The sequence below is a fragment of the Pteropus vampyrus genome, unplaced genomic scaffold (assembly GCF_000151845.1).
Source record: "Pteropus vampyrus isolate Shadow unplaced genomic scaffold, Pvam_2.0 Scaffold41, whole genome shotgun sequence".
In the NCBI taxonomy this organism is placed as follows: domain Eukaryota; kingdom Metazoa; phylum Chordata; class Mammalia; order Chiroptera; family Pteropodidae; genus Pteropus; species Pteropus vampyrus.
In genome coordinates this window covers 3,041,260-3,056,774 of record NW_011888822.1, presented here as the reverse complement: position 1 = coordinate 3,056,774, position 15,515 = coordinate 3,041,260, and the positions used below count along the sequence as shown (strand labels likewise).

At 38.3% G+C, this 15,515-nt stretch overlaps 1 protein-coding gene across 9 annotated transcripts in view; it reads left to right on the top strand.

Annotated features, from left to right (window-relative positions):
• Positions 1-15,515, top strand: part of CADPS (calcium dependent secretion activator) — a 470,394-nt gene that overhangs the window by 332,819 nt on the left and 122,060 nt on the right. For 6 of the 9 annotated variants that reach the window (XM_011358441.1, XM_011358440.1, XM_023529673.1 and 3 more), the window contains 2 exons: positions 3,815-3,951; positions 7,379-7,566. In XM_011358441.1, the coding sequence (XP_011356743.1) occupies positions 3,815-3,951; positions 7,379-7,566 (325 nt within the window). Of the gene's footprint in view, positions 1-3,814; positions 3,952-7,378; positions 7,567-9,609; positions 9,769-15,515 lie in introns of all 9 variants that reach the window. The other 3 variants (XM_011358442.1, XM_023529674.1, XM_011358446.1) reach the window with 2 other exon arrangements.

Here is a 15,515-nt window from a genome sequence, read left to right as displayed (position 1 = left end):
GCTGGCGAGGGAAATAACAGATCAGAAACTTGCCCTCAAGGAACATATTATTTACCAAGGATTTACCTGTCTGTGTGTGTTCTGACCACACAGAAATTGGAATATAACCCAGAAAAAAACACAAAGATAGTATATAGGAACTAGTTATTAATTGGGGCAGAGAAAAATCATTAATTGGTATTAATTGAGGCAGAAAAGAAGCATAAAGCAGAGATCAGAAAGGACTCCCAGCTTCCTAGAAACGATATGGTTTAAGAAGCAACCTATCACTAACATTAGCTATAAATTTAGAGACATCCTTGGCTTTCTAAGAACATTAAACAAACTGGCTTGGGGAGCACTAAGAAGACTGCTCATTCACTCATAGGTAAGGTTTATTGAGCACTTACCCTGTGCCAGGTGCCCAGGTGCCTTACAGCTGCTTCTCATCAGATCCTCTCAACAACCCTCTGAGGCTAAACTCAAACACTATTCTCAGCTTACAAGTGAGGAAAACTAATCAACCTGCCTCACATCACATACCTAGTAAAGGCAGAGCTAGCCTCAAAGTCAGTCTTTATGATTCCCTAAGCCCACCCACTTAACCACCTGCTGTTTTAGCTCCAATAAACTTGTTCCCATTGAATTTAGTATATCAATATTTTATGAAATCAAGAAATAGAAAATATTTGTTGAAATAGTGAATTCATTTATTTTGATGAAATAAATTCATTATATTAACATATGTATCAAGTGCCTGTCATGTGCCAGGTACTGTCCTAGGTGCTGGGAATATATCAGAGAAAAAAAAAAAAAAATCCCTGCTCAGATGGATTTTAAAAATCAGATCCCTTCCACTGACGCCTTAAAATAGCATTCCCGGCCTAACACTCCTCTTTCTTTTTCTGAATATAATAAGCTCAATGAAACTCTCAAAAATTTCCTGAGAGCCAGCCACCCTTTTAAGCACTCTTGAGTTGTTGGAACCATTAAGATAATGAGCCTAATTCTAAGTAAATGATTTCGTGTAAGCAAAATCCAGGGGCTGCTCCTTTTACTCTCTGGAAATTCCCACTGCATTAAGCTTCATCCTCCACATATAGAAGGTATGCAAGGGATCTTAAGGATGATTAAATGACAGTGACAGCAGAAAGGGAACTGAAAGTTTAGCTCATTCTACACACAAGGAAACTGAGGCTCAGAGAGATAACAACTCAGCCAGCATCACATAGCTCAAACTAGAACCCAGACCTCCTAAATCAGTCCCAGGCTCATTCTACATGTGAACCCAGAAAGAGAGAGGAAAGAAAAGAGGAAAGGAAAATAAACTTTTATATTGATAATACGCTTATTATGGGGTTGCTTTCTGAAAAGGAAAACAGGCTAACGCATATTTTTTCCATAAACCTGCTTTAAAACATAAGTAAAATGAAAATTGTTCTTTAGGTGAACTCTAAGCCAAGAATTAGCGGATGAAGATGTATAGTGATGAACCGGGGAGGTGGGGAGCGGGTCTGTTTGCAGGTGTCTGCAAAGAAGCCAAGTTGCCTTTCAGATCTGTTTCCTGAGTGGGCAGCAAGGCAAAATAGTTCATCACAAAGTTTTCAAGAGGTTTAACACAAAGAGAAAGAGTAAGAGACTTGAAACGTGCCATATTTTTAACAGCTACAAAAGAGGCCCCTTCTCTTTGAGCTAAATGACCGGTTGCACAATCATAATTGAAGAGCAATAAAATAGCAGAGCCAAACTGGCAAAGTAAGGGCCCGGCCAATTTGTCGGCTTGCAGCCTCTTCTGAGAAATCCAAGAGCAAGAAGCTGGTGCTAGCCAAAATGCCTCATCTCTCTGTTAATGTGGTGAGGAGGGGGGAGGCTTCTGATGGGGATGAAACTGGATGAACAATTCCTGTACCCCACTGTTACATTTTCCTGAATTAAACTGACCTGGGACTGACAGTATGTATGGAAGAGTGCAGAATCTGTCCTAAGGGATGCAGAGGTGACACTTAGATTGCAGGAATGCCATTCTGCCAGTGGGGAACTAAAGTTGGAGCAGGATTAAGACACTTGTCTTGGGCCAGAGAGTCACACACGCACACACACACACACACACCTGGAAACAACCAGCTTTTTCCTCAGCACCAACTTCCTGGCCACCTCTCCTACCAACCACACTGAATCGCTGAATCGAAAGAGAAATGTAGCTTGGGAACCAAACAACTAAACAAAAGAATCCTCCTAAATAAAGCACCTAATCTCAAATTGAAAACACTTTTTTGAATACAAATCTGAGGCAATTAACACAGCAAAGAGGATTCTTTCAGACTCTCTAATATAATTTCTGCATATGTGATATCCCTCCTAAAAGCTTGTGTTTTATCATCCTAACGGAACAATTTGGTTATTAAAATACACATTCTTCAACTTGCCTTCCGGAAACCATTGCTCCTGTGTGTCTTGGGCATAAACAATACATCCTGTTCAAACATCAAGCACTTGCTGCTTATATGAAAAAATACTGAAGATTTTAAAATTCTAACAATAAGAAGGCATAAATCTCACATACCATTCATTTAAGTTTAAATGCTACACAAAATCACGAATGTGAGGAGAAAGCATCATTTAAAGTCACACTGCTACCATAACCCAAGTTTTCAGCCATACCCCAAGCAAGAGAGGGAAAGAAAAAATAAACGCTGCCTGGGATGAAGGCCACGTATGAAAATATTATCCAAACACCCTCTCAAGTCAAAAAATTGATTTTCCCGGTGTCCTGACAGCATTGCTGGTCCCTGGCAGGTCCCCGTATTCCCATAAAATGTTGCATGCAAGGGGATGAAAAAACTCTTGCTTGATTCGATATACAATTCTTTCTCTTCATAGTCTGCGTATCAGGAGAGTGAGTAAATATGAGGCAGAGTGAGCTGATTCCTTTAATGTCTAGGACCTTCATTCCTACCTCTTCAGGATTTGCTTGAGTTCTCTGAGTTATTTTGCCAATTGAATATAGAGTATTTTAGTTACACATATTGAGATTAATTAGTTAGCCCTTAGGAGGTTTTGCCTACAGCCTTCACGCTGTAAGGAGAAGTGTGAATACATTGAGACTATTAATTCACAATAAATGGCAGATCATAGCCCTTGCTGAGTAAATTTGTTTGTCTCTTTCATAAGCTTTGCTAACTGCGTAAGCACACTATAAGGCAATGTCCTCGGCTATCACAAACTAAATTCCCATTTAATTTAACTTATTCTCCAGGTTTCAGTGAAAATCTTTTGTTATTATTTTTTTTTAATTTTGGAGAATGGGGACCCAAACCTTTTGTGAAACCAAATTGGCAATGGGGATTTGGAAGGGGAGGATACAATTATTGTCACTTTGCTGAAAATCAGTGTAACCCTTTTCCAGATAATCCCAATAATTGTAGAGAAATTGCTCTAGACATAACCACTGGAATGGCAGAATCTATTAAAAACCTAAAAAGCTAAATAAGCTTTTATAAGCAAAGCTCCGATCTGCTTTCAGTGTTTGGTGAAACGCAGGCGAAGTTACGGTCGTGTGCTTAGATTTTAAAGAACGACATAAATGCACTGGAGTTGTGATCATTTGATAAACATGTTGATGCCAATATATTTTTGCCTAAATGCAATAAACTCACCAGTAAGTGATGCAAGTTGACAATGGGAGGTAAAAAGAATATCTTGGGGATGTCGGTGGGAGGCAACGGGAAATAGCTAGTATTCGTAATGCCTAGTGATTCCTGTGTATTTGAAATGTCAAAGAAATTGTGATGTGTTTCTCTAAATTGTGTCTCTCTCTACATGTATAAATGAACAGACGCAGATAGAGCTCAAAAACATGGCATGGATGAATTTATCTCGTCCAACCCCTGTAACTTTGACCACGCTTCCCTCTTTGAGATGGTGCAACGCCTTACTTTGGATCACAGACTTAATGATTCCTATTCTTGCCTGGCAAGTATATTCTTTGGTCTACAGCAATTTAAACATGATAACATTTTTTTAAATGAAGTATTTCTCTACCTTGATGTTAGAAGCTCTTTTCTCCATTACAGAGTCCCTGTAACAGTTACAACTGTGTTCTTGATTTCCTGAGTTGAGATAGTTTTACTTACCAAAGAAAGAAGACAGAGCGGGAGGAAGTTATCAGTAGAGACGATCCAATTCCCCAGCCTCCCTATCTGAGCTTCCCCCTTTTCAGCTGCTACTTGAGAAATATTCCCAAGAGAGTAATCAAGTTTGGCATCTGCTTGCTTAGAACTTGTAAAAATCTCCTTGGTTTTTAGACTTTATGAACCCCCTCCTTCCCCACCCCAGATGATAAGACCCTGTGCTCCTGTCTCAGAAATGAATGTGTTCTTTTTTTCAATTTTTCAAAGATTAAAATGCTTTGTAAATAAACTGCACTTCACTTTGCATAAGCTAACCTGGTTTGGGTTTGTTTGTTTGTTTGGGTGGGTAGCTTCTTTTGCTTCGCAGTATTATTTAAAGCATTTTTCACCCTTCGGGAGAGTTTTTGTGGTGCTTTAGATGTTCGGAAGTCCAGCACTCCAGTGGGAGCGTGAACATTTCTTGAAATCTTGTTTTAAGCCTATATTCAAATCATTTAAATTCAAGGGACCGCTGTTTTGTCTTTACTGGCTTTATGGCTTTAGACTATGGAAGTTGAAAGCCTAAAAAAGACTTAGTATATTTTCTTCTACAAACCACAAATTGTTACTTCGTTTCTTAAACGTAAATGTTATTAATCCCACTTTATAGATGAGAAAGGTGAGGGGAAATAATGAAATCACTTTATACAGAGGAAAAGCCTCATCCCTGACTCCAAACCCTAAAGTTAATATATCTGCATGTTATTAATATTGTTTATTAACTAAGGTAACATATTATTGATATTAACATAAATATAATGAAAAATCCTTTTATTTTCTAAATGACATGGCTATATCCTAAATCTTTTCCGACTAGTTTTTATTTTAAATTCCTTTTTCTCTGTATCAGAAACCAAAATACTAAATATAGGAGATAAAGCAGTCTTAAAAATTGAAGCGAGATTTTGTGGACTAATTTATTAATTTGTGTCTCATAAAAGATTCACTGATTATCTCAGGTTTGGAATCACTTTATCAAAAGAATCTGAACTTTGCCAAATTGGAAAGGAACACATCACTTTGACTTATAAAAAAAAAAAAAAAAAAAGCTTACCTTGCATTGCAAGGCAATTTTTCTCAAATGTGTTTCCTACGATTATGTGATTATTCATGTAATTATAAATTGCATTCATGAAACTTGTAAGAATATGCCTCTGAATTTAAATCATTCCCTTTTATACATAATTTCTATTCTCTTGAGGAATTTTTCGAGGTGTTTTATTTTCAAGACTTCTTTCACATGATTATTATTTTAAACAATTTTCTTTTTCCACTAACAAATTCATCATTAAAGAGAGTTAATAAATGCCCTCTAAAAATTAAACCAGAAATGAAATTTCGAAGCTTACTTCCTATTTATCATGTATAGGCATAAAAATATGGTCCAAAAATCCAAAATTAATTATGAATAGCATAAAATAGTTTCCTTCCCCATGTGTATACCTATATCTATTAATCATCCCAAAGTTTTAGAAAATAACAGCGATTAAAAGGACCTTATCTCCTGACTCTATATATTCCATTTTCTCATTATTACAATCTTTTTTTTTTCAGTTAGTTTTGGAGACCGACCAGCAGGGATACATAAATTTTTCTGTGTCTTCGACTGAGTTCCTAATTGATATTTCTTCAACTCTTTTCAAAGCAGCTATTTTGGCATCTACAAAAGACTTGGTGTCATCTGAGTCGTAGAAAATATATTTTAATCTTTCACAGCAGTGTTGTTTCTAAGATTTAGCATTTGGGGTAGCAGATGGAGTGGCAAAGAAGTTGCCTATAGGGGCAGCCCACTGCCTCGACTACTCTCCCGCCCTCTGCAGTAACTTATAATTTGAAATAGGAAAGATGCCGTCTCTCGTTGGATGCATTGCTGAACTGCATGTTGTCAGTCGAAGACTCCCCAGATCACTAATATAAGATTAGAGTGTTGCAGAGGCCTCCTTAACTGCCCTTGTGTGGCCTCTGCCTGTCCCCCAGTCACTTTTTCCTTTTGCCTTTTCTCTTCCAAGACAGAGCAGTATTCAAAAGATGACTCAGAGAAGACCCTCAAAGTAAAATTTATATTTTAAAAGATCCTAAATTCCCAGCTTACAAAGTACTGCTTAAATTGTTTTACTTCTTGCTTCATAAAGGTACTAAAATCAAAAGAAACCATTTTAGTTCAAGTTTGGCCCAAGGTGACCTTGAGTGGCAAGTTATTTGGCCTTTCTGAGCATCTGTTTTCTTAAGTGCATGTGGAGGCAGCAATTTCTATCCCATTGTGCTTCCCAATCTGCTCTGAATTGAAGAACTCCTCCAGGTTCTCTTTCATCTGATCCTTCAGCAAGCAAATAAATAAGATGAAAACAAATAATAACTAGAGGAAAAAGAAAACAAAACTGTAAACCAGGGCACAAGAAACTCCTTTCAGTTTAATTGAACCGTATCTGACTCACAACTTAAACACTTAGTCATGTTGTTCTCTTCAGAAAATTATGTTATCATCTTCATTTTAAAATTTAAAAATATTTTGCTTCCAAAGTGAAAGGAGTTATGAAGTCCTGACATGTATGTACACCAACCCTAATATTTCATAATGCTCCAGAATAGAAAAAAAAAAAGAAGAAGAAGAAGACTTGGAGTGAGCATTGAACTGGGTTTGAGTCCTGCCTCTGTTTTATATTATCTGCAAGTCACTCAACAGCCCTGATTTCCATTTCCTCGTCTATGAAATGAAGATAAATCTCCCCTGTCTACTTCCCACGGTTGCTGGGTGCTCAACTGAAAGTTCTGTGTCAAGTGTAAAGCACTTTACCAAATTAAGACATTAATGTTATTATTTTTTCTTAGCAGAAAACAAGACTTTGCCCTGCCCCAACTGCAATACTCTTTTAAGATGTACGGTTTAATGTTAGAAAAGTGAGGGAGACTCTTTCTGGATTCATACTGTCGGCTAATCCAGACTCCACCTCTTACTAGCTCTGGGATACTAGGGAAACTTCGTGTTCCCCCTGAGCTCTGTTTTCCCATCCAGTGAACAAGGATCACAGAGTCTGCCTGATAGGGCTGTTATGAGAGTTATACCAGGAAGCATGCACAATGTGCTTAGCACAGTGGCTGGCTCTTAATAAGCAGTCAGTGTTAGCTCTGGCTGTTTGTTAACCCCCTTCTCCAGTCACCCCAACTCTAGCAGCCCTCTAAAAAAACCAACCTGTATTTTAAAAAAAGTCTCTCCTTTATTCTCCAAACAGGGCTGGTTCAGTCCTGGCCAGGTGTTTGTACTAGATGAGTATTGTGCACGGAATGGAGTTCGAGGCTGTCACCGACATCTCTGCTACCTCAGAGACTTGCTCGAACGGGCAGAAAATGGCGCCATGATTGACCCCACCCTCCTTCACTACAGCTTTGCCTTCTGTGCATCTCACGTCCACGGGAACCGGTAAGTGCCTGTCCTGAGGTACTCCTCGGAATAATTTTTTATGGCGTTGGCAACAGGTTATGCCTGGTCCTGCTTTTAGGGTCATCTCTAACTCTGTCCACTTCAAATCCCTCAATAGTCCATGCATACACACCAGCCACACAAACACAGTGAACACAAAGGTCTAACTTCGTTTATTCTCCTTTCAGGAGACTTAAAGGAAATGGCAAGTGGGACTTCAAGAGTGGTCTCTGAAATCAGAAAAATCTAGGTTCAAATCATGGCTTTTCCATTTGCTAGCAATAACCCTGGATGGTAATTAAACCCTCTGCACCATGGTGTTCTCATCTGTGAACAGGGATGATAGTGTCCTCACAGGGTTATGATGCAAGTGGATGTAAGGAGCTTAGCACAGTGCCTGGAACATGGCAACATCTGAATAAATGTCTACCTTTGCTGTTGTTATCGTTCATTCTAAAGATATTTAATGATTACTGACTGAGTGTCACTAGCACTCTAGTATACATTCAGCCTACACAGTAAACAAAAACTAAACACCAAACAAGGCCGGGGTACATAGAGTTTGATGCTTTGAAGAAAAGAAACAAAATTCCATGATAGCATATAATACAGGAACCCTACTCAGATAGGGTGGCAGGATGGCAGGCAGGGCCTGCCTGAGGAAGTGATGCTTGAGCTGAGAACTGAAGCAAGTGTAGGAGTTGAGTGGTTCCAGGCAAAAGGAGCAGCATGTACAAATGCCCTGCAAAGGGAGGAAGCCAAGTACATTTCAAGAGCTAAAACAAGCTAGGTGAAGCTGGAAGGCAAAGATAATCATAACACTTTTAGTTTAACCATAGAGCTGGAAAGAACTTCGGAGATCAAAATGTAATCAACCCCCTCACTTTATAGGTTTTATAGACAAGACCAGAACATCAGTTCTCCTATCTCTGTACTAAGTACTCTCTTCCTTTAGACGTTGCCCAGCTCCTGGAGGAAAAGATCCAAGTTCTGAATAATGCAAAGCAGCAAATAATTTAAGAACATTACCATTTGGCTCCAAAGACATGGAATAAATTTCAACACTGTCACAGCCAGTTTACTATCCCAATGTATGTAGCCTCACATTATGTAAAGACAAAACTACATTTCCCCAGTGCACCCCACCCAATAGCCAGGGAAAACTGGGTGGCTTCAGAAACCCAGCCTGCGATGAAAAAGTTGCTACACTAGGGAAATTCACATGTGGGAAAATCCAGTATTGACTGCATTTATTTTAAATCATAACTGTGTCAGTCATCTTCATCTTTGCAAGCTATGAAACTCTGAAACATCCATGGGATTTGTTCTGTGCTTTTCCTCTCTCTAGTGGTGGTAGATTTTATGAAATGCAACTTTAACATTTAGAGCTAGATAACAATAGCATTGTAGGTTTGAATATTTAACAGGCAACAAGGTTTTCATCAACTTCCATCATTATCAGATTCACTAGCCCAGCACATGACCTTTTATTTGCACAAAAGATATTCATGAAAACTCTGATACCTGGAAAGTATCTGGGCATAATTCTGGTTTTTATAAATATGTACACTTTGATGACTATCTGTTACAGCCTCTTGGACTGAATTCTTTAAAGAGAGAGAGAGAAGTTGCATTATATTCTCTGGGTTGTCACACTGTATTCTACATATGTTACTGAATAAGAAAGTGTTATAAAATAATGAAGTGTTTTTGTAAACTCCCTGGTAAACATCATCATGAATTATGATACACATTGTCTGGATTTCATATTGTAAGACTGCCACTTGATTCACAGTTAGGTTTATACATCTTGTCATGGAAACAGTTTTGGATTTCTTATTTTCTTTTCAGTTCTGATTTTCCTTATGCAAGTTTGCATTTTTTTTTTTTTTTTGCTTATTATTTTAGTTTGAATGCATTTGCTCTTGCTGTTTGATGCATCCCTCTTTTTCTTTCTTTTGTTTGTGCATGTATGTGTGCTCTTGATTCTCCTGTGGCTGGCCACACTCTGTGCATGCCTTATACAATCACCCCCTCTTCAAGTCAACAAGTGCATGTGTACCTTAGTGGGCTGCCACCAAATACAGACCCTGACAAGAGCAAAACTCCCTCCCCATCTGAAACAGAGGCTAAAAAAGATACCAAAAAAGAATCTAAAAAAAGAAAAGATTTCAAACCCCAAGCAAATTCAGAGCCCAAAAGGTAAGAAGTTACTTGTGTATTGGCTTGTGTTTTGCAATATCTGTGACTGTTGCTTACCTTCGTCCATCCATGCCACAACCTCCACCTTAGCAAATAGCAAGTTTTGTGCATTCCTGAAGTCTCTGTTCCTTCAAGGTTTTCCAAAGGTGTACTTTTTAAAAATCCTAGAAATGGGTAAAAATACCATGTATTAGGACTGAATTTGAGTTAGGTATTTAGTGACTCTTAAAACATATTCTTTTTTTTTTTTTTAAGAATTCAGTTGAATTTAGTACATTCACAATTTTTTGTGATTATCAGCTCTATCTTTCGAACATCATTATCTCCCCAAAAGGAAACCCAGAACTCATCAAGTAATTGTTTCCCCCCTGCCCCAGCCCCTGTCACCACCATCTACTTTCTGTCTCTTATGAATGTGACTCCTATAGGGACCTCCTACAAGGGGAATCATACTAATTGTCCTTTTGTGTCTGGATTATCTCACTGAGTGTAATATCCTCCAGGTTCACCCATGTTGTTGGGTATCAGAATGTCCTCCTTTTTTATTTTATTTTATTTTTTGATTAATTTATTTATTTTTATGGTGACATTGGTTAATGAAATCCAATAAGTTTCAGCTGTACATTTTAACAGTAAGGCATATATATATTTACATTGTGTGTTCACCTCCCATAGTTAGATTTCTCTCTGTCACAACATATTTCACCTCCTTTACCCCATCTACCTCCCCCCTTCCCCCACCCTCTACCCTCTGGTAACCATTAGTCTATTGTCCAAGTCTATGAGTCTCTGTTTATCCTGTTCATTTGTTGCTTTTAGGTTTCTATCCCACGTAAAAGTGATATCATGTGATTTTCAGCTTTTTCTATCTGGCTTATGTCACTTAGCATGATTATCTCAAGGTCTATCCATGTTGTCGCAAATGGCAGTATTTCATCTCTTCTGAGTAATATTCCATTGTATATATGTACCACAGCTTCTTTAGCCAATTATCTATCGTAGGACACTTTGGTTGCTTCCATGTCCTGGCCATTGTGAACAATGCAGCTTTGAACATCGGTGTGCAAATATCTTTTCGGATATGAGTTTTCAAGTCTTTGGGGTAAAAGCCCAGTAGAAGGATTACTGGATCATATGGTAGATCAATTCTTAGTTTTTCGAGGAACCTTCATACTGTTTTCCCTAGTGGTTGTGCCAATTCGCAGTCCCATGAGCAGTGTATGAGTGTTCTTTTTTCTCTGCATCCTCTCTAACATTTGTTATTACTTGTCCTGTTGATTAGAGCTATTCTAACAGGTATGAGATGGTATCTCATTGTGGTTTTGATTTGCATTTCTCTAATAGCTAGTGATGTTGAGCATCTTTTCATATATTTGTTGGCCATTTGTATATCCTCTAGGGAGAAGAGTCTGTTCATATTCTCTGCCCATTTTTTGATTGGATCATTTGTTAAAACATATTCTTATTTAAAAAACTAATTGAGTAATATATAAAGAGAACCATGAGTCTCATTGTTTTTTAGTGGTATCTAGTTAAAGGCCTGGTACCTTACCAAGTCATTCATAATAAGCAACCCATGATTTATAATTTTGAAATTATGTTTAAGGAATAAATAAAATGTGTTGGTATAAGCTGAGTCTATATACTTTTAGTAGCTCCACTGTTTTCAGCAAATCTCTCTCAGTTTCATAATCATCTCATGAAAGAAATCTTTGTTCAAATAATGATGTTTAACAAAGACACAAAATAAAGCTTATCACTAAATTAATGGCTCTTAGTAGAATCACTTATATAAGGAAGTCACCTTGATGGCACTTTTATGTTCTAAAATGTTTACCCTTTCCTGTTTCCTATGACCTCTAGGGATACTCTCTTTGTGAACTGATAAAATGGCAAATTCGTGGCTTTTTCCCTTATAAACTAGATTTACAATAATTTACAGTGTTATCTTTCTATCCTCCTCCACCTTTCCTACCCCACCCTAAATTAACATTGATTTTTTAAAATTTAGTTGTTGTGGTTTTGAAAATGATGTTAGGACCCTGGCTGGCATTGCCAAGCTACACATAGTTAGCAAGCAGGTACACTTTATGCTTCAGCATGAATTTATTCACTGGAATATTTCTAAAGCCTGAATTATATATAGTTCACATGTAGGCAGACTGAATGACAATGCCAACTTTCACTTCCTATAGAATGTGGCAGGCTGTCAATCAGTGTTTGAAAGTCCAAGAGTGAAGGTCAAAGAAAGCCCTGATTCCATGTGGACACTTGTTCTGAGCTTGCAGTATGTAAGGATGGAGGTGAAGTGGAGTTCTGTTTGTGCTTCCCAGTGAAGGTCAGAATTCAAGGCAACAGCTTGCAGCCAGTAAGAAGTGCTTTGAGAATGTTGTAGGTGCCTGAAGGAATCCTCTCTGGCTGCTGTCCGAGGTGCTGCTTTTGGAGTGATAGGAGTTGAAACAGAACAGAGCAAATGGCCACACTTGATGGAGCCTCACCTAGTCTCTGTGCCATAAAAAATTATCCAAAAGGACCTTGAATGGTACTTTGAGAAGCTTATGTGTGCTCCAGGGTCTGTCTTTGCATGTGTTTTTTTAATGAATGACAAGTCATAATATTAAGTATCAGGTGTGTAGCATTCTGCAGTTTACAAAGTGCTTTCATGTATTCTGTCTCATTTGCTATAACATTTTCAAGTCAGCTATTTTTACATCCATTTTGCAGATGATTGAACCAAGTGTCTGTAAATTTAAGTTGCAAACCTAGATATTCTAAGTCCAGAACTCTTCCTCTTTGCACTATATCAACACTATACATAGATTCTAAAGTCTGAGTTTAGAGCTTGTTCTGTATGAATCTAGGATTATTGTATCTCATTTCTGTGCCTCAGTTTTCTCACCTGCAAAGTGAGCGCATAGAATCATAGCATCTGTAATATCCCATCAACCTCTAAAATTATTGTTTTTGGGTTATAACAGCCAATGAAATAGTACATTGTCAGATTTCATAAGTAAAGTTTATTTAAAATAAGGATAATCACTGCCATTTAACAAGTACTTTCTATATGCCAGGCACTGTGTGAAGTGCTGTTTATATATATTATCTCATTTTATCCTTATTACCTCCCTACATGTATTATTATTGCCCTCATCTAATAGATGAGGAGTTTGAGCCTCTGATAAGTTCAGTCACTCACTCCAGAGCAAATAAGTGTGTGAGCTTAATTCAAACATGGTTATTCTGACTCTGGAGATTGTATTTGTAACATACTCTGCCTTATTGCCTGCCCAACAATTATGCTTGTTTACGGTGTGAGATGCCAAATTCTCCCACTGTATAAGTGTCAACATAGCCGTCATATGAATTAAAGAGTTTTCTATTTTTGTCCTAAATATGTCCAAAATCAATTTGGCCCTCCTGGTAATTTTGGCCTGGTGGAAAAAGCTAGAATGTGTGTGTGTGTATAAATTTTGACCACCTAAGGTGAATATCTCCTTTGAATACTACCAACAGCCTTTGGTGCTGGTGAAACAATTTCTTAACCTCTTTCACCAGAAGGAACATGATTTGCATGTAGAGATGTTATCTATTCTCTGACCCATATAAGAAGGTATCCATGAGTCATGGACACCAACAGCCCTTTAACTGAATCTAACCGAACATTAGAGCCTATTCCTATGGTCATCTCACAACCAGCTTCAGAGGAGGTAACAAGTCACTTTTTACCTAATTATTAATTTTTATGTGTTAATAACTCAACAGCCCCCAAAGTGGAGACAGATCCCTGCCCTGCTGCAGCTGGAAATGTTAGTGAGTGCTCAGCTGATGACCGAGTTTCTCTCACCTTCTCTGGAAACCCGTGTCACATCTCTGTGAAAAACTATGCCAACCTGAATCAAATGCCTAACCCAAAGGAGACACATCTGGTCTATCAGGAAGATATTTATTGTTCCTAACACTGGAAGATATGGACCCATCCATGTGTTTGGCACCTAGTGGTTATCAACTGCGGGTGACCTTCTCTCCCAGGGGATATTCGGCAATGTCTCGAGACATTTTTGATTGACACACTGGAGAGCCAGATGGTGTTGTTGTTATTGAGTGAGTAGAGGCCAGGGATGTTTCTAAATATCCTACAATGAACAAGACAAACCCCTGCAAACAAAGCCCGAAAAAACAAACTCCCAAGTGATGGGATGAAATTTCTCCTTTTTACTTGGGTTTGTTTGTTTGTTTGTTTGACACAGATTTGTTCTGTGTCTAAAGGCATAACAGTTGCCACCACTGATTTTCAACTTGTGTGGTAGTTCTCACACTCTAGGGTGTATATAAATCATGTGGGGAGTTTGTTAAAATGAAGAATACTAGGTCCCATTTTCAAATAATTTGATTCAGCAAGTCTTATGTAGAGCCGGGCATCTGCACTATTAGTCAGTTGCTCCCAGATGATGCTAAGGCATTTGGTTTTCAGATCCCACTGATTTAAGGCCTTGGATGTCAAACTTGGCTGCACAGTGAAGTCACTTGGGGAGTGTAAAAAATGCTGCTGCTTTAGCCCCACTTACAGAGGTTCTGAGTTGATTAACCTGGGTTATGGCCCAAGCATCATGTTTTTAAAATCTCAAGTGATTCCTATAGGTAACATCTTTTAAGAACCACTGATTGAGGGAACATTAATTTGGGCCAGCTCTTTAAAACTGAACCCCTTTTCTCAGAAAAGGAAAAAGAAAATATATGTTCAGCTGGTTGCACTTGGCGATCATAAAATTCACAGATGTAAATTGCTATATCTTCTAATTTTTAAATCAGCTCCTAAAGTTGAAGTACTTAATTTTCACCATAATATTTTTAGTATTCTTTCTAGATGACATTTAGATTAGCATCACTTTGGTCACTGTCCCACAGTGACAAGGCGATCAAACAGCTCCGATGATTGCAAGTTGCGTCAATGTTCCTTGGATCCCTTTATTATTGGGATGGGAAATTTTTCTAATTTACATTATTATTTAACATTTCTTGAATGCCAGTGCTGCTCTTCACATATGGCCTGCCTAGAAAGTACATTGTATCAGCAATTAACAAATCCGCCCCAATCCAAAGTAAGCTGCATAGATTAATGAGTCTGCAAGCAGATGTAAGAGGGCAGGCATCCTAAAAATCTCTGAAAATGTGTCCAAGGATTTTCTGGAAGATGTATTTGGAGCCAAGGTGCTGCTTGTGTGAAGAGATCATGTGATCCCTGTGGGTGAGATTTGAGAAGCGGAACAATCAGATGAAACTCAGTTTTCTTCTTGTTTACTCCACCAGAGCCTCTAAGACAGTAAGTGGTTCCATCTACCCCGTCGCCCAAGACAGAACCTCAGGAGCCATCCTTCCTCTTTCTCACACATCACAAGGATTCAATTACTGTGCCCTGTCAATGCCCTTAAGTACTCTCGAGTCCCTCTACTTCTCTTCAATGCCACTACCAGAGTTCAGGTCTCTACCCTGGACCATGGCAATTGCTTATTGACTATGTTTTTGCCTACAGTGGTGGTCCCTCGGTCCCAATCCATGTCGCATAACGGTTTCTTTCATTTCTTTTGTATTACTGCCTACTTGAAAGTAAATGATTAATTTTTGCATATTTACATTTTTTTCTTTTCCAATCTCAGATTTCTTCCCTTCTTTCTCTCTCTGCTTTCCTTCTCTCCCATTTCCTTCCTTCCGTCCTTCCCTCTCTTTCTCCCTCTCTCCTTCTTCCTCTG